Raw genomic sequence first — 23,733 nt, 5'->3', positions numbered from 1 at the left:
CTTTATAAACTCCCTTTTATGAATGAATGGCATTTCCAAACATTTCATCTCTGTTTTTAGACCTTCCAGATTTTTTTCGAAATGTAGTTTAAGTCTAGTATCACTCCGGCGCCTGCTCTAAACCTACTCTGACTATCATAGCTGAACTGCTTTAGCAGAGAGACTCGTGGTAAAGGAGAAGCGGGAACCGTCTTAATCTTTTCCAATTTATCCTCTCCTCTTCCCCAACTTTTCATTTTCACCTTCCCCCACACTTTCACTCCTCACTTAACTCATACATGTGGGTGAGTGTGTGTGTGTGTGTTAAGAACGCTTTTTCTCTCTAAAGAGAGACGCATTTGCGCTGAATACCAGAATAGCCCCATCCCCCTGTCGCATTGAACGTGGGTGGAGAGTGATCTTCGTCAAAAAAAACATTTTGTGATAATTGCAAGAGTTTCTTCAAAAGCTCATAACCAAACTTCGTAGCCAGTTTTATGTGAATCCGTCAATATTTTACTACACTTATGTCATTCCTGTATGGCTGACTTCTTTTGTGGAACATTTGATTTGAGGGTATTTTGCATATTAAATGAAGAGGACTGTGGCGCTCAAGCTCCCAAATAAAAAAAGTTGCATTTATAAACCAGCGGTTCATTTTAGTTTAGATCTTTGAATGAAATGGTCAAATTATTTTCTAAAACTAAATTTTATAAGTTTGATAATTGTTCCGATTTTCGAATTTAACTCAATGACTCGATCCGGTCATTGCCGTTAAAAGCCCACTGCAGGGAAAGATTATGGAAGGGATAATGTATGTTAAAAAAACTGAATCCCTACAGGGTTATTAGGAACCTGACGGAGTGCAAACACTGTTGTAAATCCAGCAAATTAGCTTGGAGGATTGGTCCAATATCACTAATCCTCAGGTATGCTGTGGTTGAGATGGCTAATTCATGTGAATTAGTATGGTCTTATTCGTATGTTTTGGTACGATTTGCGTTTGCTTCAGTGGTGTTTTTTTTTTTTTGATGAGGGTTCAGTATTGCTTTTTTATAATAATCGTACAGTTTTTGTTTGACTTACATTTGATCAATTTTATACGAATATGTGCCATCTTGTAAAATGGTTATGAATTTGAGAGATCATGCTGAATTGTCCACCTGAGTATAGGGCTGTTAAACGATTAATTGCTCCCAGAATACAAGTTTGTATTTACATAATATATGTAAACGCAAGCATTTTGTGGATCTGATAGGGCTGTGTACGCTAAATCACGATTACCTCTAAATCATGATTAAATCGAGCTGACTTGCACAATTATTAAATTAATGCGTTTGTGCAAAGGCTATAACTATGTTTCCTGCGCAGCTTGTCTGTGATTAGTAGGAAATGCTGCTCGATCTAAAAACAGTGCTTGGTTTGCGTTGGTTGTAACGTGCATTTGAAAAATCATCAACATCATCATTAAAAATACACTTTATTATCAAGAAAATACCTGAGAAGGCTTGAAGAACAGTGATGTGCCCATTGGCATTTCCTGAAACTATGGGTAATATAGTACTTCTTCTGCAGCGCTTAAATTGAGTTTCTGCACAAGAGCGCCCTCTGGCTTTCAGATACAGAAGCATTTAACTCGTAGCTTATAAGGGCTGTCACGGTTGCAGTTTTTACTACAGCGATGCTAGTGGACAAATTAACCTCAGTGTTGCGGTGGTTGGGAAATATATATATTTAAAATTTAAAAATCACATTTATATTATCATATTTGCAAGTTGCAACAACGTGAGTGGAAAAGAAATATGCCTTGAGACCTTATTTAAATAATTTTCGAAATATGATATCTGAAATTAAAGAGAATTACATGTCAGTCCATGTTTAATGCGCACATCCATCAGTAAAACGGCACACTACAGCATCTAAAACATTCAGATAAACATTAGTAAATAATGATAACTTATCAGAAAGTTAGATATTCGTTTAAAAGAAATTATTGCGGGGACTATTTCAGTCAGTCGCGTATTAACCCGCACAGCCCTTAACAATTCCATTTGAAACAAACGGTTTAAACCTGTTCAGATTGCCATAAAACAGATACTTTTTCCTATTCATTGATGGAAACTAACAAGTTGACAAGTTGAAATGCGCTTTCAGATCAATGCTCAAAAGCGCAAATAAATATACATTTCTCCACAACCGTGGCAAGCAAAGAGGGTCATAGCCAGTTTGGATTTTATGTAACTGTTCATTACACTACAATATCCATTGCAGAAGCCACAGAATAAACTGGGTTTTGCCGTGCAGGCCTGCTCTCGAATGCGCCCACGAAAACGTATGCCAATAATTTCTTATAATGTAAAATATAAATAAAACATCCACAGCTAAAAGCCTATAAACACAGATCCTTATCGCAATGGTCATAATTATAACACGTTCTACATTATTTGGCATTTCACCACCGCCATGGCAATTTGCCGCCTACGTCACACACCTACAGCCAATCACCAAGTCGCGTGCGGTTTATTATCGATTTATCGAGCAGCCCTACTATTAATCGTTTGATATCCCTAACGGAGTATTCCAGAGAGCCATATTAACAGTGAGTGAAATACAGTTAATATAATGAATAAGTCATGTGGATGTCCTATTTTCTTTTTTTGCATAATTTTGCAGCTTGACAGCCCCAAATCATTTACTTTTTAATTTCAGGATAGTTTGTGTACATTTTTATTTGGCAAAGCTTTCAATTCATGCGTCTTAGAATCATTTGCCAATAGCTAATTTTACCTGTACACAATCTAAAGTAGCTTGACGTTTGGATTTGACTCTGACAGCGAGACATATTACTTATAGGCTATTAGATGCTTTCGGGGTTCCTGTAGTGCCTTGGCAGTATTTCCCATACACACACATGTACGCAGGGCCTACTGGTAGTTCAGAAACACATGGCATCAAAGACAAACACACTTGTGCGTTGGAGGCCTGCTGGCAGTAGGGATGAGAGACACGGTTGGCAGCTTGTTCGGCACAGCCCACGTGTGTGGGAGGAGATTATACTCACCACAACCACTGCTATTGTGTGTTATCAGCCCTGTCTGTTTTTACAGCGCTTGTCTGCATGTGTGTATTGATAGTCTGTAGGCAGCGCTTGTCTGTTATGTATTTAGTAAGCGGTTTGAATACATTGAGTGGAAAATGAACATTATTTTATTCCATTATCAACCTCTTTAGAGCACTGTTTTAATATCAGCCATTATCGCTATTGTGATAAACACTTAATGCAGTAATGTTTTTCAGACTTGCAGTATTAGTGTTTGTGTTTCATTCTCAAGATTAGAGCTTCATACTCTTGAGTTTCACAGCTGGTCACATACAAGGCAAGGTACATGACACCACAAGAAGGGCAGCACACTGCACAACAGTACATGACATTTCTAATAGGGATGGAACAATACAGCTCACCCATGGTTCAATACAGACCTCAATACAAAAAAATCAACATGTACAAATTTCTGGTGTATTGAATAAATGTAAAGATTTACACTGGCAGATCATAGCAGTTCTTGGTTTACTGTTTCATTGACATGCCAGTAAAATAAGCTTCTTGGTGAGGTTTTTCCCATCAGAGTTTTAAAAATAATGTTATGCAAACTTACGATTGCTGAAATGCCAGTAAACAGACAACGTTCAGTGCGCATTTAACACTGCAAACAATATTGCTCAATGGGAAAGGCAAAAGAGAATATATATATATTAACAAGGTGCGCCCCTGCCATTATAATAAATTGGAAGAAATGCAATGCTAAACAGCTGCCCTGAGGAGCTCTTGCTAGGACGTAAATAGCTGTCTGAAAGGCCGCAAAGTGGCACAACTTTCGTTTATTGGACTTTTGCATCGTGCTGTAGACGCTCTCTCGAACCGTGAACCGTGGAGGTCGAACAGAATACTATTTTTTTTAATTGTAGCATCCCTAATTTCCCTAAAGCATGAGCTTGAGTTCAAAGTAAGTCCAAAACTGTGAATCTGATCACTTTACAGACAAAAGTTGTATGCAAAGTTTTATGCAATTCGAACATAAACAAAGTAGTGTCATTCTTAAACTGCAATATATGAAAAAAAGGTTGTGCAACAGTGCAAGCGAAAAGATCAAAGAGTCACATTTATTATACAGTTAGTAGTACATCGATTGGTAATGAATTGGAGCAAATATCACTAAATGTATTAGAGATTGTGTGTGTGACTTATTTGCAGGGCAGAATTGAGCAGCCTGTAATGGTGAGCGCAGCCAACCAACGTGCAAATCATTGCTGTTGAGTATTACAGTCTTTCAGAAAATCTCTCACTTTTTACTATCTCGCAAATTCCTACACCTTTCGTTCAAAAAGGAGTTTGTGTACACCGTATTGCTATATGCTAATGTTCCTAATGCTTCCAATAACCTAAACCCCTTGTGAAGTCAAATACTCGTGAATTCATTGCATGGCTTATTAGAACAGTTTTTTTGGAGAATGTCTATTAATGTAATGATGCTCTGTTTCTCTAAATGCCTTGTCTTAAGCTTCCTTTTCAAACTTATGAGGAAGCACTTGAAAAAAGTTAGATCATTATTTAGATCACAGGCTCTTAAGGAACAATACAGGTCCATAGTTTATTCTTGAAATAAGAATTGTAGAGCATGTACCAATGTGCTTTTTGCCTGGTCGGGTGGATTGCAACACGGCCATTTGTCTAAACAGTTTATTATGTGGCACTAATTGTAGGGTTGTGGTTGTTTAGATGGACTAGATTGTTTTTTTCTTTTGAGGGGATATCATTATTTGTGATGCTTTTGGAAAAAGTAGCTTTTGTTGTAGACTTATGAATGAGGGCTCGAATCGAGTGGAGGAATGGTGTGCTATGACTTTTATAAGTGCTCGGGTTGGGGGTGTTCGATAGGGTGGCAAAAAAACACCCAAAAAATCGCATGACTTAACATTGCGCCCAACTTTGACAGATCGTAGCTCCAAGAAAGGATTTCGTAGAAATATGCGGGTTACCACATTTGAAGAGGCTGGCAGGCTCTGCAACAACATACCTCACAATCTGGTGTAAGTTGTACCCCTGGGGTGTAAGAGCCTCCCAAAATTCCTCATTGACAGGAAACATGCCATATAAGTCGTAAAACTGTTCCATGATGAATATCTTTGCAGTACAACCACAAAGGGGTGGGCTCATTTTACTCAGGCAACCAAGCAGTGTCACATGATCATCATGAAGCTCCTAGGCCACCCCCATAGCAACCATTTACAGCAACTTAGCACCCGATCCCATAGACTCCCAGTATAAAAGAACCAGGTAGATATCTTTGCGGGAAAGTGTCTTAGAGACAAGAGGTTGGACTCATTTGACTCAGGCAACCAATCAGTATCCCAGGAACTTCATTAAGCTATGAAGCCACTTCCATAGCAACAAAACATGTTAACTTAGCAACCATTTAACAAGACCTATGTCTCTGCTTTAGCACATCGTAGAGACAAGAGGGTCGGTTTGTTTTACTTGTGGCTTTGATCATCGTCAATTGACAGATGTTAAGCCACATCCAAAGCAACCAAACAGTTTAGCTTAGCAACCATTTAGCAAAACTTATATCTCTTCAGCAAAACATCGTAGAGACACAGGAGTTGGTTCATTTCACTCGTAGCTTAGAGCATCATCAATTGGGAGATGCCAAGCCACGCCCATAGCTACCAATAACATTAGCCTAGCAACCGTTTAGGCTGATGTATATATCTGCATCATAACATGGTAGAGACATGGGGGTTGGTTAGATTCATTCGTGGCTTAGTGTTATCATCCTAGTGCCCAGTGCCGCGGTTTTGCCACAAAGCATCACTCATATTTTCTTCAGAAATCTAGTATAACTTACATTTGTGCCATGTGATGGTTGTCATTCTAACAGACCAATTTGTTATATGCCTCGATGACTGATAAGTAAAACCTGAACTCATTGAATCCGACTTGAATTTGATCTCAGTTTGAAACAAACAAGAGTCAGTTTTTGACCCGTTTGTGTCAGTCTCATTCTCCACAGGGCACCTCTTGTCAGAAAATATCTTCCACCATGCTGAGAGCTGAGCACAGCTGTCGTTCTTTTGTTATGCTCTGAAGCTTTGCACACTGCTTTTTTACTGTGCATGTTCCCTGCAGAGATGTTTAAATGTTTAGAAATCTGTCTATAGCTCAAAATGAGTTTTTTTGCATTTTCTCATCCTTATTTTATTCCAAACTCTTATGAGTTGCTGTTTTTATAGAATACAACTTTTGTTGTAATATCTTAGCAGGGTTTTTATACATATGAAAGTTGAGTTTTGGGATGAACGGTTTGTTTAAGCCTATAATGTGTGCTTTTTCCCTTTGCGCTGTATAAACTACAGGAAACTAAATTTAAAATAATGAATCTATGGGATTATTAATGGCATATCAATGCTATTTCTCAAATCAAACACATGGCCTATGCTAAAAATACTATTCTCAAAGCTTGCAAACAGATACTGCCACTGTGCCTCCTTGGTTTCCACTATTTATGAAATGTTTGTTGGAAGTGTTAATAGTCATTCTGTTTGTTGTCTTTGTTCTCCCTGCTATTTTCTTTCCCCTGTTTGTTTAGAAAGTATAAACGGAAAATCTTGGTTATATTTATCATACTTTATGTTCCTTGGTTTCAGTTCCGTCCTCTACTTTTTAACAATGACAGAGACACCTCGCCTTATATGAATAAAAGCCAATGCATCCAAAAATCTAGATGTGGCTTTGCGTAGAGTATCATGGGAAAAGCCCACACTGCTCAGGACAGCACTGGCAGAGCAGTAGATTTTTCTAAAGCAAAAGTTATTTGTAGTTTTTATTCGAATATGTATATCCTCATTTGGTGTGTCTAGTATGATTTGTAGAGATAGGAGAGAGAAAGAGCTCCTCTACACCCCTGCGTGAGGTGAAGACATGTTATGTTATTTTATCATAAACAAAACTTTATATCCCAGACATTGTAAGAAGATTCATTTTGTATTAAAACATACACTCACCTAAAGGATTATTAGGAACACCTGTTCAATTTCTCATTAATGCAATTATGGTGGTGTTGTAATATTGTGTTGGATGTTTTCTTGGCACACTTTAGGCCCCTTAGTGCCAATTGGGCATCGTTTAAATGCCACAGCCTACCTGAGCATTGTTTCTGACCATGTCCATCCCTTTATGACCACCATGTACCCATCCTCTGATGGCCACTTCCAGCAGGATAATGCGTTGACTGCACTAAAATGGCCCCCACAGTCACCAGATCTCAACCCAATAGAGCATCTTTGGGATGTGGTGGAACAGGAGCTTCGTGCAGCCCACAAATCTCCATCAACTGCAAGATGCTATCCTATCAATATGGGCCAACATTTCTAAAGATGCTTTCAGCACCTTGTTGAATCAATGCCACGTAGAATTAAGGCAGTTCTGAAGGCGAAAAGGGGTCAAACACAGTATTAGTATGGTGTTCCTAATAATCCTTTAGGTGAGTGTACATTTATGTGCAGCTGATAAGGTGAATGTGTTTTGTATGTTGAATTTATGAAAAGCCATATTGCTAATTGTTTAAATAGGACATTCATTTGTTTTACTTCAGTTTATGTTTCATTTTGGGAGTGTTACCCAGACCAGGGGTTCCCAAAGTGGGCTTCACGAGGCCGGGGGTCGCAAAATGATTTCCAGATTTTTTTTAGAAATAGCATATGTAATCAATAGGTGTAACTAGTTACAAATAAAACCAGGCAAATGAAAAGCCATCGGCTTAGGAATTTCCTCCCCCTCAATCATGACGCCTGAGGTGATTACATTAAATTTACAGCATTAGCAACCGCATTTAGGTTAGGCTCAGCGAGTCCATTTACAGCGCCACGTTAAACAGTCTTGTGTGCGCGCAGATTATTTTTCAGGCTTAAATTTAGAATATTCTTGTTTGTCAAAATGAAATGTTAATTAATATCAACCAAAGACATCGCAGGGAAGCCAGAGGAAGAGGGCGGCGAAGCAATAGGTCAGCGTCTTCTGGTAGCCTACGAAAGAGGCACATCCATCAACACTCGAATCAGTTGATGAAATTCGACAATCTGAAGTAATAGTTGATATTTTATGTATCATAACAAAAAGTAATGAGTAAATGACTCTAAAATAATATTATGTTAGACTTAGGCTGACCAACCTTTCCGCTTTGTGTTACACCGCACAGCATTTTCACCCCTTGTCCCACACGTCGCATATTGGTAAAATCTCCCACATTTTCATCAGTCTGTTTGTTTTTTGATGAGAAGCTTGTTTGCGCGATTGTTTAATTAAATATTTAATATACACCACACTCATACAACCGCAACTGTTTTTTAGAGCCTGACTTTTACTCAATGTATGAGAAGTATGCAGTGATTTCAGTCATCAAGAGGCTGCGACATCTGTCAGTAGATCGGGTGGCAATCCTCCCATGTCAACTTTTCTTTGGTTTGTTGGGTGGTGGTAAATCATCCGAATTAGACTGTGCTCTTTTGTGTTTTTATAATGCGTTTTTTGCACTATTAACTATCCATCTCGGCATTTCTCTTCTATCTCTCTCACAGTGATACATTTGAAAGGTTAAATGACTTCATTGCAGCCAATCAAAAAGAAAATCTCAATATTGAAATCTCAATATCTAGACATCTTTGCTGTCATGCCAGAATATTTTGGTGTATGGTATAGGACTCTTGAAATCATTTTCGTTTTTTCCCAAATTCCGTTTTATTTTCATAATGTATCTGGATTTGGTGTTTTCTTTTTTTTTAAGATACAAAAGTAATATTTTTGCCCACATGAAAAAACTTTGTATACTACAGCAGTTATTCCTTAACAATAATGAGACATCTAGATACTAACGGAAAAAATCCATAAAAATATGGCGTAATCCAGTCCGCGTTTTTCGTATCTCAAAAATCATATGGCTATAATGGTACATAACAACGGTTTCCTTTCAGGACAGGATAGTTTCCTCACACGTTACCTCTGGATCATTAAGTTTGTAATGATCACAAATCAGACATAATTGGTTTATGGTAGGTCATTCATAACAAGACTTCAGAAATTAAATTAATATCAGATATGACGCAATCTCTTCTCTAAAGGCAGATGCACACTTTGTGTTTTTGGCTGCGTTTTGGCTGCCTGAGGATCTTAAAAGTTCCTATGATACTAGTGTGGAATATTCATTGAAATGTGTCAGTAATGACGAAACCTAATAAAATTGCAATTACGCTTATCAGTGAGTTTCCAGATACAATTACCTGAGGATGAAAGCAGCAGAGGTACGGATATCCATGATCGGCTTCAAGACGCTTTCTGCGAGTGCTTAATTTCTAGACCATTAGCGAATTACCACAGACATCAAGGGCCTTATTTTCGAAGCTCTGCTTTTAAGTTGCCGATGTTAATGATTATGGCCATTGTAGGTTGCTTCAAGTAGAGAAAACATGATGTTGTTTTCCCCACTTCTCTGTTGATATTCTTGACTGTATTAGGCTTTCAAACATTACCAAATCTCAACACTGTTCTATCATTGGCAAACTCACTGAAACTGATTTAGTAGCAGCAGTTTTTAAAAATGTAATGGATTCCCATTCAAAACACTCACTGTTCAACAGTCACATCTCTCTGCACGGCTGAAATTCAGATTGGATGGGGAAATGTGTTTAGAGTAGCAGCGATTCGTCTTGGGGCCCAAACATCTGTAGTCTCATTGATTTTATTGTTTTCTATTAAAGGATGCTGCATGGAGTGTCTGTTTCCATAGCAACATGGCAAGGGGGTCACAGAAATTCATTATTGTACATCTGTGTTGCAATTAAGCCTCATTCTGTCCTCTGTGTTTAAATTAAGCTTCATTTTAATCATGAGGGTTAATGCTGGATGCTTAAAAGTACATGCCTGTCAACCACGACACCTATTAGCTTAAAATATGGTTGCTAATATAACGTATTTAAAGTGCTTTGAATGTAGATAGTGTGACTGGAAAACCTCACCATCTGCTTCTGAGGATAATTCATAGTCTAGGTGTTTACATCTTCATCCACACTCAGATGGGAGAGATAGAACATGAAGTCCAAACCCGAAGCCACTAATGGCCTCTATCATTAGACTGAATGGTCAGGACTTTGAGCAGACACACGGTGTTATATGTAGTTAAAAAACACATTGTCCTGAATCCAGTCTATTCCATATCTTTTGTTCTGTTGTTCTTTCTCTTTGTTCAATGTTTAAAACAGCATGAAGTACAAACGTCATGAGTTGAACGAAAAGGTGTGTCTGGGATTTGCCTCAGAAGATTAATGCAGTAAAAATGCATGTCATGCAAGAAATGTCAATACCAAATATTTATTCATGTTTAATGGGATTGGTCCCCCAAAAATGAAAATTCTGTCATCATGTAGTCATCCTCAAGTTGTTCCAAACTTGTATTAGGTTTGTTGTTCTGCTGAACACGAAGAAAAATATTGTCGCCGTCCTAACAAAACCTTGGATGTCCAAATTTGCTGTTATTCAGGAAATGAAAAACATATAATATTATTATATTAAGTACTTTTTCTTGGTTAAATATTTACAAACTCCATGAGGAACATAAAGGGTGACTTATAATGATATATGGCCAAACATAAAAATCAAGAAAAATCAAGATACAAGGTTTCAGAAGCACAGCAGTGATATTCGGAAGAACTACTATGATAGACAGTAGTGCCACAGAAGTGTTTGGTTACAAACATACTTCCAAATATCTTCTTTTGTGTTGAACAGAACAAATAAATGAATACATGTTTGTGACCACTTGAGGGTGAGTAAATCATGATGGAATCTTAGGTTCAAATGATCCTTTAAGGAATTCCTCGTTAAAAAAATTGCACATAGCACTGGTGCTACAGAGGGTCAAAGTTTTGTAGCACAGGCCAAACAGTTGTAGCACAAGTACAAAATGTCTGTTGTCATCATTAAAAAAAACATGCAAATTCAGTTTATCACATGCATAGGCAGGTAACTGACAAATGACATTGTTACATGCCGATGGATAAATTGGGGCCATATCATTTTTAGTTGATCTAAATTTGTTTTATTTTTTCTAGTTCGGTTTATTACTTTTTACCATTCTATAGTGCTATATTTGTCCACATAAATTACTGAAGTATACTTTATTGTATCTAGGAATTTTACTGCAGTTTTATATAGTAAATAACACTAGAGTTTTTGACCCTTAACTGCAAGGGTACTACAATTTTACTACAATTTTACAATTTTACTACAAATTTCCATTAGCAAATACCACAGCATTTATTTCGTACGAGTGTTCAAGGTAACAGGATTTTTATTTTGACAGGTCATTGGGAATATGCTTGAGTTATGTTAAAATGAATTTAATCTCTTATTATGACAATTTAGAAATATAACAAAGCGGTACTCATGACAGGCTGTGTAAGATTTTATCATGGGTAAGAGATGAGGTTTCATAGCAGAGATTTGAATCATTGGATTTCCTATAGTTCATAGTCTAAATCTTCAATTCACCGGCCACATTGATCTCACACAAGTCTCTCATTTTATGTGTGAACTGTCTGTGTGAGTTACTTCCCCCTCAAACTCTTGTACAGTAGATTCCCTGTACTGTAATTCATGTGACTCGTGTCCAGAGCCACAGTAAGATGTGCCTTTCAACAGTTTGCAAAATAATATATTTCCAATTAATGTGCTTTAATCTCCATACTTATTACAATGTTACTTATATACTTATTTTAAAGTTCCTATAATCTATGAACAAATAGTTTTTTTTTCATGGGGTGTTTGTTCCTGTTCCTGAGTCTGTTTACTCGGTTACATAGTTTATTTAGTTGTGGTTTTTTTTTGGCATGTTATCCTGAAACTAAACAGTTAAACATGTAGTGCACTTGTGTGGGTAATTCAGAAAAGCAGTTTCAGATCCTCAAGTGTCCATAAATTTGAAGAGCCACACTCCCGTTTTAATCAAACAGGGTGCGCTGATATCTTCTCTTCAGCCCTAACCCTACAACTCTGTACACATGATCCATTTGGCATTATTCTCTGAAAATTGTGTGTGTCAGTTTTGCGATTAGACCAAAGAGCCATGACTCGACCAAGAAGCAAGAGTCACTTCCTGAAGATAGACGCATGAGATGTCACGTAACAGCTGAAGCTCTCCAGACCTTCCGGCCTGAGTGGAGGGTCTACAGATGGGGACTGGGAATGACTGTTTGGACACATTTATTTTAGTTTTGTCATTTGTATCACTTTCTAGATGTATTTATAGATATTTTTAAACTCTTTAGATTTATCAGTGTGTTTTGCCAGTGTGGTTTCGGTGTGTCTGTGCCTGTATTTGTCCAGCAGTACAGATGATAAAGTGGATTAGGTTTAGTGATGGTATTTGTCTGGCATTATTCTAGATAGACAAGGGCTGAGTTCAAAATGTCCATATGGCGATACATCGACATGAGATTCTGCCGATGCACACATCAATATATCTGCCTCCCTATCTATTCTGCAGCACTTTTGAAATTATCCAATTATTATGCAAAACATTTTGTGTAACAATTATAAGTGGTGTTCCATATGCCCTCAGTGTTCTACTTGCGTGTGACCGGCGGTTTACCTGCAAAATTTCACCACCATAAAGTGATTATGATCTTACCTTCTCTTTGCATCCATGAGCGCAGTGCTAAACCCCCCAGAATACAAATATTATTTTTTTCTTATTCATATTTCGCATTCATATTTTTACGTCACATCTAAAAGAAGGCAGGAAAACCACCGGTCGTGCCATTTCCTCCTTTTTCAAAGTGCACGGGCAGCTGATGCTCAGCATACATGAGATAAGTTTATGTAAAGGATAAATTGACGGCTAACACCGAATTTCCAAACCTTCCTTTTAAATCGTTTAATTGATAGGATTAACCGGTCAATATTTTTAATATCAGTTAAAGGTTAAACAGTCAATATGTGCATCCCAGTTGGTAATCATTAGATGATGCATTTGCTTTGAACAATGTAGTTGGTGTTTTGTCTGAAATTATTGCTGCAATGTTGGAGTTCTGCTCAAATGTAGCAAATGTTGTAATTTTAATATGTCGTTTTAAATCAGAATTAGTAAAACCATTCCGTGCAAAAATGATGTATATTTCTCTTGGCCCTTATGGGCTTTATGCCGAAAGTCACATACAGAAACGGGAAAACAGAATAGAATAGAATTTTTTTGTGGAAGAGTTTTCTCTGAGGAAATCACAAAAGATACCTCTTAGCTGAGTTAAAACCAACTTTTTATTAAGATAACGTTAAATGATTTGGTGTTTGATGCTTTGGTGTTTGATATTGCTTAATTTGTTAAATGCTCGTCTTCTTAATGCCGAAATGTAAATTATGCAAGGAATACCCCTATTCCTACGTAATATGAGTTTGAAAAGCTTTTTTAGGTATCGAGTACTGCAAAATAAAAATAAACCAATTTGTGTTGTGAATGAACTAAAAAAAAGAACTGTAAAAACTACTTAGACCAGCAGATGCGGTGAGACCTGTTTTCTGTTTCGATATTATTGGCCATGTATAGATAAATTGAAACGGAAGTTATTTCCTAGTGATGCGATGTCATTATCATGTTCCTAAACTGAAGTCTAGTTCCTATAGCATAACCCAACTTCCCCTGGCAAGCATCCACTTAACTGATGTTTCTTTACTATCATTGTTAAAATTGAATATCTTCTATAGATTTATCCATACTCAATATTCCTTTTGCCTTTCTTTCACCAGCACTGTCTTGTGAAACAAAACCATGGGGAAGCAGAACAGTAAGCTCCGTCCTGAGGTGATGCAGGATCTACTGGAGAGCACAGACTTCACGGAGCACGAGATCCAAGAGTGGTACAAGGGCTTTCTTCGGGACTGTCCGAGCGGCAACCTTTCCATGGAGGAGTTTAAGAAAATCTATGGCAACTTCTTTCCCTACGGAGATGCATCCAAGTTTGCGGAGCATGTGTTCCGTACGTTCGATGCAAACGGCGACGGCACAATAGACTTTCGGGAGTTCATAATTGCGTTGAGCGTCACATCACGAGGGAAGCTGGAACAGAAGCTCAAGTGGGCATTCAGCATGTACGATTTGGACGGAAATGGATACATCAGCAAGTCCGAGATGCTTGAGATCGTGCAGGTACGTCAGACCACTTCATATACCTTATCAGAAAAAGCAGCATTGTTGACGGTCTTTTTATTGCCATCCCTATTGCCTTACAGCTACAGTCTTAAATAGCAGCAGGCATCGCTTACAGGGAAACAATTGTCCTGCTATAACAATATTCACATCGCATATGTTGTTATTTCTCACTTGCGGTTTTAGCTGCAGGGATAGCTGTGGTGTGAGACTGTCAGGAAGCTCCTTCGTGAAAAAGGAGAGTCTTATTTTTGTGTCTGATAAACAGGCTTTCATCAATTGCCCTTCTTCACATGGTTATTTATGTTTGCTGTCAGTGCATTTGGCCTGCCTTCACATCACAGCTTTCTTGCCTCAATTCCAAAGTAATTTTAGCACCCATTGATAGTTTAGATCTCCAGGGTCCGTCCAAACCAAGTTTGACATCTGCAGATATTGTGGAGCTTAATTGATAGTGCGAGGTGCAAATACAGTGGAAAATGCTGATTGAGAATGAAAGAGTTTAGATAGAGTATTTACCGATAAATAAATGTACGATGCGTCCCAGTTAAATAGTATTATATATAGTATAGACATCTGTATAGTATATAGAATAAATAGTATTCAAGAAAAGAGAATTATGTCGTCCCAAATCATAGTATGCTGAAATGAGTATCTCAAAGTATCTGGATGGTCTACTGTTTCCGGTGAAATTGAAGTCTGAATCCATGGTTATTAATGGCTGATGTTACCCACAACTCACCGCGAGAGAGAGGAGTTTAATGACGCTACATCGCAGTAATAAAATTTTATAAAAACGTTTCACTAAATTAATAAAGTAAGTATACAGTAAACATACAAATAATATTTCAACATCAAAATACAGCTATACCTTGCATTTAAGGATCACAGTGTCATCTAGGCTTCGACGGCCACTTCCGTTCACGCTAGTATGTCCCAGTGCATGCAAACAGTTTGGCTACGCACTAAAATGTATATACCTTCCATAACAAAAACAGTACAAGGGCATAGTAGGAGTAGGCTAATTGGGACGCAGCAATAGTGTTTTTTGAAAAATGGAGCATTTCTTTGAAATGTCAACCTTATTATGAAAATTAAGTTTTTACCAAAGATTTTCATCTTAGGTTTAAATACCCATGTGAGGTCCCATGATTTTCCGTAGTCAGGTTATGGATATGACGATTCTGATGCTTTAAGAACTGTTGCATGCATAACGGTACATATTCCATATACATGTGCACATGAAAATTAAAAACTTCAGAATATAATAAGTAACTATGTTCTAGAAGCCATTCCGTCTCCATTTGTTGGGTATTATTGCTTCCGTTTTGTTCATTTAATTTGTCGTCTCTTAAATATGTAGCATTTTTTTGTCACATAGACGAAATGAAAAAAGAAAACCTGAGCTTGGACTGATATTTTTCTGATGTCTGGACTCTGTCATCAGGGGTTAATTCAAATATAAACAGACAATTCCATATATTGGTAACAAATGCACTCTCTCCGTGAGAAGCGTCAGGTTTATAATACATAATGTTAACACACAAAAATCACTGCTTTTAGTTGACACTGCATTCATGCTGACGAATGACAATAACATTACATGACGACTGGACAGGACAACATACTGTATATAAATAAATCAATGTGCACCAGTTGCTTTATTATCACCACCATAACAGAAAAATAGATATTTTAATACTTGAGTGTGGCCATTATGGAAGTAGCCATGATGTTGTTGGTTGATGGCTGTCCTCTCTCACAGCCAGGCTGTAAGTAAACATGATAATTTACTGAAATGTGTTTTCATCTTTTAGTTCACATCCAGGTAGTGTATTAAAGAGCGCACTGTCTGCAGGTCGCTAATGGAGCCCATCCATATCCAGTCTACACTAATAATCCACACAAGAGCTGCGCTTACAGTCACAAATTGGTCTTCTTGGATGCATGTGTGATTTGATGACACTGTTTTCCTGACCTTATTTATCTCTGATAGCCCTACAGCATCATCTATAAAGCTATATTACTTTCATGGGTATCAAACCTGAAATGTCCCTCATATTCTACTGTTAGGAAATGCAGGGTCATGAGTCATTCGCTGTAATTCACCTGTAATGTCAATAACATTGTTTTTTTCTGCTAATGGGATGCAGTGGTCTGAACATTAGCCAGTTCACAACACAATAATAATTAATTATTTCCCAATATTTTTCAAAACGTTAATATCCATTAAAAAATACAAACCTCAGGTGGAGTTAGGTTTGCTGTTGCCCACAGCAGTGATCTCTTTATAAAATGTTTCTCACTTATGTAATCTTTAACTTTGAAAAGCGAAATCAGAATATCTAAATCGTAAAAGCCCAGTCGTAAGATGATTTCTGCTCACGGATCTGCGCTCATTTCTATGTAAGATTGTTAGATTGAGGCCCATTGTTTCTATTTGCAGAAAATGAAAAATGGAGAACCATGTGAAAATAACAGAAAAGATGCTCAAATACTGCAAATAAAACAAGTTCATATTCACTTTTAAGCACTACAACAGTAATATTTGTACCTGTATTTAGGAAAAGTTCAAGAATATTTTTAATGTGATAAGCTGGATTTTTATCACAGTTTTCATGTTTCTTGTCATGCTGTCAGTCTTTCGTATTGCTGTTGGATGACTTTCTTGCTCCAGAAGTTTGATTTTATTGAACATTCCACAGACACTGGACATAAACCGCTGGCAATAAATTGCGTAAACCCCTAAGTGAAAATGTCCAAATTGGGCCCAAAGTGTCAATATTTTGTGTGGCCACCATTACTTACCAGCACTGCCTTAACTGTGTGTTCAGACCGCCGGCGTCGAGAGCGCCAAAGTGGCCGCAAGTCATTCATTTTCAATGTGACCCGGCGGCGAGCAGCGGCGAGGTGCAGTGCGGCATGTCTTGGCCGTTAAGGGCATCAAGCAGAGTTGAGATCAGGTTAACTTTATGGTTATGAGCTTTGACGCGGTTCGGCGGCAACCAATCAGAACCTAGAAGTCTACAGCTTGAGAGGATTCCAGAGAATGCAGCCCTGTAAACTGTGGTTCCGACCACATTTGTTCCCAAGCAAAATGGAATGAATGAATCTTTCCACCAATCAATTTCTTGTGGTCAGTCTGCACAAGATCAACAAGCTTGTTTGCTTTGCGGCCCCTTTAAATGCAAGATAAGATTTTGATCTACGTCAGAGCGTCAGCGCGCCCAATACTCTTTCTACAGCGTTGTTGGCAGGGTGGCCAGAACGATTATTTTACGTTCTGGACTGCGGCGGTCTGAATGTACAGTAACCCTCTTTGGCATGGAGTTCACCAGAGCTTCACATGTCACAACTGGAGTCCTCTTCCACTACTCCATGACGACGTCATGTTGATGGTAGAGACCTTGCTCTCCTCCACCTTCTGTTTGAGGATGCCCCACATATGCTCCATAGGGTTTAGGTCTAAAGACATGCTCGGCCAGTTCATCATCGTTCTTTTGAGGTCGTTATCATGTTGGAATAATGCCCTGCGGCCCAGTCTCCGAAGGGAGGGGATCATGCTCTGTTTCAGTATGTCACAGTACATGTTGGCATTCATGGTTCCCTCAATGAATTGTAGCTCCCCAGTGCCGGCAGCACTCATGCAGCCCCAGACCACGACACTCCCACCACGATGCTTGGTTGGCTCCATCTTTGACACCATCGTGACCAAATAACTTTATATTGGTCTCATCAGACCACAGGACATGGTTCCAGTATACCATGTCCTTTGTGTGCTTGTCTGAGCACTGACAGTTTGACCCCCCCACCCCCTCAACCTCTGCAGCAAAGCTGGCAGCACTCATACGTCTATTACCTAATGACAACCTCTGGATATGACACTGAGCACGTGCACTCAACTTATTTAGTCGACAATGGCGAGGCCTGTTCTGAGTGGAACTTGTCTGTTAATCCGCTGTATGGTCTTGGCCACCTTTCTGCAGCTCCGTTTCAGGGTCTTGGCAATTTTCTTACTGCCTAGGCCATGAGGTGCCATATTTAACTTCCAGTGACCAGTATGAGAGAGTTAGAGCGATCAAACCACATTTAACACACCTGCTCGCCATACACACCTGAGACCTTGTAACACTAGCGAATCACATGAAACCGGGAAGGGAAAATGGCTAATTGGGCCCAATTTTTGACATTTTACTTATGCTGGGGCCACACCAAAATATTTTTTAAATCTTATAATAGTTTTAAAAGGTTAGTGACCACAAACATGATGAGAATAATGTCTGGTGCGCCTTGATGTGACAAAGAAAGCACACCACACACCAACAGATTTTCAAACAGAGTCCTGACTGTGAACACAGGAAATGTGGCAAATTTTCTCGAGATTTCAGAATAAATTATTTATTATTTCACTGTATTTATTATTTGACTTCCATAGTAGGAAAAAAAATGGTAGTCAAAAGCGCCCCAGAACTATTTGGTGTCCTACATTCTTCAAAAGTATTTTTTCCTGCTATGGGAGTCAATGGGTGTTGAGGTCTGTTTGATTACAAGAATTATTCCAAATCTTTCTCTGTGTTCATCAGAACAAAGAAATGTATACACATTTTGAACTATATATATATATATATATATATATATATATATATATATATATATATATATATATATATATAAGTAATAAGAGTTTATATATTATACAAATTATTTGTCAATATAAATAAATCTATCTAAATATTAATATAATTAACAATTAATAATAAATGTATGTACATGTATGTGTATATATTGTATTTATGACTAATTAATATTATGCACATTTAATACTATTAATCGTTTGGCAGCTCTGATATATACATACAAAGAAATATATTTTTACAGAACGTTATTGTATAATCTGTCTTTGAAATCTATCTCTCCAGGCCATATATAAGATGGTGTCGTCTGTGATGAAGATGCCTGAGGATGAGTCCACGCCTGAGAAGAGAACAGAGAAGATCTTCAGACAGATGGACACCAACCGGGATGGTAACCCTTTTTTTCACTAGAACTTAACTTATTTGGGCAAAATGTAGAATCCTCTCCCTTCAGGTTCAAGCTAGAATTTGTATTTCAGCGATGTGCCTCCAATGTGTTCTGGCTGTGAACCATAAAGCATTTTTAAATAATCACAAAAAAGGTATCAGATTGATGAATAACTGTAATGGCTTACGAGCGACTATCAACCGGAGGGAAGGATGTGATGATCAATAACCGAACAGATGGACAATGTATAAAGAATAGAGAGTGAATGAGTTCACGGTCATCTGAACCTTTTTCTGCTCTCTCTCATCATCACAGACTCAAAAAACTTTATTTGTATATTTGTCAACTGTTAAAAGATGCAGGGACTATGAAACCGCATATTACAGAATGAAGTGTAAAACAACACTGTAAAATATATACAGTAAATGAGAACCTTGATGAGAATTGTCCTTGTACAATGTACAGTATCATCACTCATTACAGGGTCTATACAAATGTTGCATCCAATCTTGTCTGCCAGGAGACTAAAGAAATGGCAGTGCCACCTGCTGACTGACAGCGTTATTGCAGTGCAGTTTAGTGACTATTATTTGTCTTCTGAGCATCTTTTGAATCTTTGTAAAATATTGTGTTCTTCTGTTTTATCTTAGGCAAACTGTCTCTGGAGGAGTTCATCAAAGGTGCAAAGAGTGACCCATCCATCGTCCGTCTGCTACAGTGCGACCCCAGCAGCGCAGGACAGTTCTGAGATCTGCGTCTTATGCGTCAACCTTTTATTTATTTATGGGTTTTAATTTCCTTTTGATATAGTCACTCCTTCCACTCGCAGGGAATGATGGAGGGTCAGTTTTTTCAGAGTAGGGCATCTGGGTCCCATCAGCCTGAGCTTGGCCAGATATAGACACAAACACACGAACACGCGCAGTTATTGGCTGTGTTATCCCTATAGGGAGATGCACCAGGTCACCAGGAGGCCTGTGATGGAGAGAATTATGGTATAAATTATGTTATCTGTTAGCTCAGATCACTTCCTGATTAGAAAACAGGCTTCATGTTGTTTCGTACATAGTAATGTTTCATTTTATATAGGTTGTTAGATGGGACAGTTCAGGTGTCAAGAAATGAACTAAATCTTACTGTAGTGGTAAAATAGAGAAAAGAGGTTTTATTCTTTTTTCATCCTGTGAGAGAGGAAAATCCTGTCAGCGTCTGACAGTTGTTGAAACTGCTAACAGCTTTTGTGTGTTAACACCTCGGCCTTAGAAATTTGTATATTTGGGTAGTCAATACATTCACTGCAGACTCATTCCAACTTGATTTAAATTGTTTAAATATTTTTTGATGTCCTGGTCCTGGTCAGCTTTATTATTGAGAGATTGCAGTATTATTAGCCCACGGGACCACTAAATCAGATGGTTCCCCACGTGCAGTCCGAAGAGCCTTATTAACAAGTGCTAGAAACGCACATCCAATTTTGTGTCGAGTAGCTTTAGTCTGATAAAGTGTCCTGTTCGAAAGACATTCGAAAAACGACTTCTTTCTTTTTAAGTTTTCTAACGTTTGTATTTTCGAGGAACATTTAGGCTTGTATATAAATCCGAAACGGGAAGACACGCATGCACAACTGCGATAAGTTTTATTCAGCGATCAGTTTTATTGATGTTTTTAGTAGAAGCATGTAACCAATTTGAACTGCTTTTGTGGACAGGAGAGTATTCGTGTAAGTAGTATGCATGTAGTGTGTGTTAGTGCGTGGTTACGATCAGTTACAGCCCGTTCGCTCACCCTGGTTATAGATGTTGTGATGCATTATTGCAGAAAGTGGGCTCATAACTACTAGTTGTTAGTGAAGCCCTTAAGCATAACTGATTCAAAGCTAGTATGAGACTTAGTTATTTTCACCTTTACAAACAAGCATCAAGTTACTGAATTGCCCAACACTGAAGTGGTTCTGTTGATGAGTGATTTAATCTTTAGTTTTTCTTTCAGTCAAGCTTGACCACCTGTTTGAGTTTAGCTCTATGCTCTTCCCATTCACATCAGTCATTGAAAACAAGGCATCTTGTTAACCTGCCATATGTAGGTTTCATCTAGAGACTAATAGAAGAGTTTTATTGGGAATAGGACCCGTTTGTCTTCGAATAGCCCCACACGTGCTGTTGTTTTTAAACTACTGGCGTTGAAATATCACAGTGTATCACTTCTGTACTGCTTTTATGAAGCATGCTGAAGTCACAGATCTCCTTAAACCAACCACAGATGTTCAATGTTCTTGAATGTCTCTGTAAACATTAATGCCTCACCACAGTGCATTCAATTCTGCTACACTGTAATTCAACATATTTGAATGTTTTTTAGTTGTTGTTTTTTATTCATTGACTGCTGGTTTTGTAAAAATTGAAGAAAAAATATGGCAGATCCAAACTGCATTTTGAATGTTTTATGCGTATTTTATGTCTTTGTTTTATTTTAGTTTAAACATCTGACATATTTCTGTATCGCAATTATATCATGTGGTCAGGTGCCAAAAATATGAAAGCAGTATTGTATAAATTTATACTATACGATTGTTATTTGTCAAACAAATTGTTGCATTTTGTAGATTTTGTATGGTAATCTGTATTTTGTGACTGTAGATTTGAGGCATAGAATTTTGTTTTGTTTATATTACGCAGAAATTAAATCTGGAGAGAACAGACAACTTGTGTTACTTTGGACCATTCACATTCACATTGTAAATGCAGTACAAAAAAAACGTGCTTTCAAATTAGGTGAAAATCTGGAAGTACCAACTTTAGCCACAAGGTGTCAGAATATTACATGTTTAATGGCAAACATGCTTGTTTTGCCAGACAGGTTACCAAAGGTTGTTGGATTCAATGAACTACATTACAACACTACACACAGATTACAGAGTCAAAAAGACTGCGAATAATTAAAACCCTAATAGTATAAATGCAGTATTTTTTGATTACTTAAATGAGTTGAACTTGTTCACACTTCAGGATAGTTAAACTCTCCTACAATGACCTTATATCGTTTTCTTTCCCACACATTTATGTCTCCCAAATTGTGTGTGTTGTGTTTTGGTGGCTCTTCCCAGCCCAGGGGCTTCAGGGTGGAAATCTTACACATGTCTACTCTCAGGGTTACTATGGGCAATTCTATATCCTCTGTCTTTGTGGCTATGAAAGATGAGGTAAAAATGTCAACCTCAACTCTCCACAAAAGAAGAGTCCGACAAAACAATTGTGGAGTAGAAAATGTTTCTTATTCCTTGTAATATAACCACATCTTTAATCCTGCTGCTGTTTTTCTAAAGGTTTCTTGATTTGGGGTTGGTCTTGTTCTCATGCTGCGGTGAGAGATGACATCATGAGAATCCTGTGAGTCAGCACAATTAGTTGCATGAAATTTTCCCACCAAATTAAATGCAGTGTCCTCATAAAAGGAACTGAGCATTCATACCCGTAAAGGTCTTACTGAAAGTGGTGCATGAGAATTGTTCTATGTACCCAATAATTAACACAACATACACACATGAGAAATACTCCATGTGAAATGATCAGGGGGCAAACTCGCTGCTGAGTCTTTAGTGGACCGGTTCAACAGGTAATGTGTCGATTCAGTGTGTTTGTGTTCTGTATAAACTACGGTCACATATTGATAACAATCCAAAATCGTTACCTGTCAGACCGGTAAATGCTGAAGCTCTTCTCCAGGTCTAAACAGGTCATTTTCCATCAGAGGACTTTTTTGATGCGTGACACACCTAAAATGTACCGTGAAGTGTGAAAAGGATGCAGGTAGACAGTATGAGAACAAGTTCAAAATAGGAAATTAAACTTTTTTTTCAGAATTATATTACATACATTTGATTTGATCCTATCCCTGTTTTTATGTTTATTCAAATAACATCAAGAACTATTCAAATGTTCAGAATCTGGATCTGTGTTGCTGGTACAAATTATGCAATATTAGTTTTCATCACGCAGGTGTGAGTTTCTGTTCCCATGACTGATAAGTGCAGGTCATTATTATGATTTCACCTGACCGCTCAATAGCCTTGTTCAGACATGCTACTTCTGAGCTGTCACGCACACATTAGAACACATTAGACGGATCATAACCGTATTTCAGTAGAGGACACACTATTTTTTTCTCATGTTTTACTACTCTGCTCATAAAGAGTACGAAAGCTGATCTCAGACCAGTCAATTACCAGATCCAAGCAAAAAGAGAGCCCACATCTAAAGCCTTTTAAATGGTGCCACACCTGTTAGTCTAACAAACGCTTTTGTTTGCATCTCTAACAAATAAATATCAGTCTGGTAGTCAACAATAGCTATATTTGGATAAGCATAGAGTAGACAGACGGCTAAAAGTGAACAAACATTTCTTTGCAGCAAGTAAAAAAATCTTTGAAACTCAATGGAAACAATTGAAGTCGAAATGTATAACTCCTGGTTGAATATAAAATGAA

The 23,733-nt window shown here is 37.8% G+C and overlaps 1 protein-coding gene across 2 annotated transcripts in view; it reads left to right on the top strand.

The window, feature by feature from the left end:
• ncalda (neurocalcin delta a) overlaps positions 1-21,971 on the top strand; it is a 40,042-nt gene extending 18,071 nt beyond the window's left edge. Inside the window, exons 2-4 of one of the 2 annotated variants that reach the window (XM_056762734.1) lie at positions 13,829-14,228; positions 19,148-19,253; positions 19,901-21,971. In XM_056762734.1, coding sequence (XP_056618712.1) covers positions 13,851-14,228; positions 19,148-19,253; positions 19,901-19,998 — 582 coding nt within the window. In that variant the 5' untranslated portion in view covers positions 13,829-13,850 and the 3' untranslated portion in view covers positions 19,999-21,971. The remainder of the gene's footprint in view (positions 1-13,828; positions 14,229-19,147; positions 19,254-19,900) is intronic. The other variant, XM_056762733.1, reaches the window with a different exon arrangement.
• Positions 21,972-23,733: the final 1,762 nt, after the last annotated feature.

This window comes from Triplophysa dalaica, chromosome 12 (genome assembly GCF_015846415.1).
Source record: "Triplophysa dalaica isolate WHDGS20190420 chromosome 12, ASM1584641v1, whole genome shotgun sequence".
Taxonomy (NCBI): domain Eukaryota; kingdom Metazoa; phylum Chordata; class Actinopteri; order Cypriniformes; family Nemacheilidae; genus Triplophysa; species Triplophysa dalaica.
The sequence above is the reverse complement of the archived record's forward strand: the minus strand, read 5'-3'. Positions and strand labels throughout refer to the sequence as shown.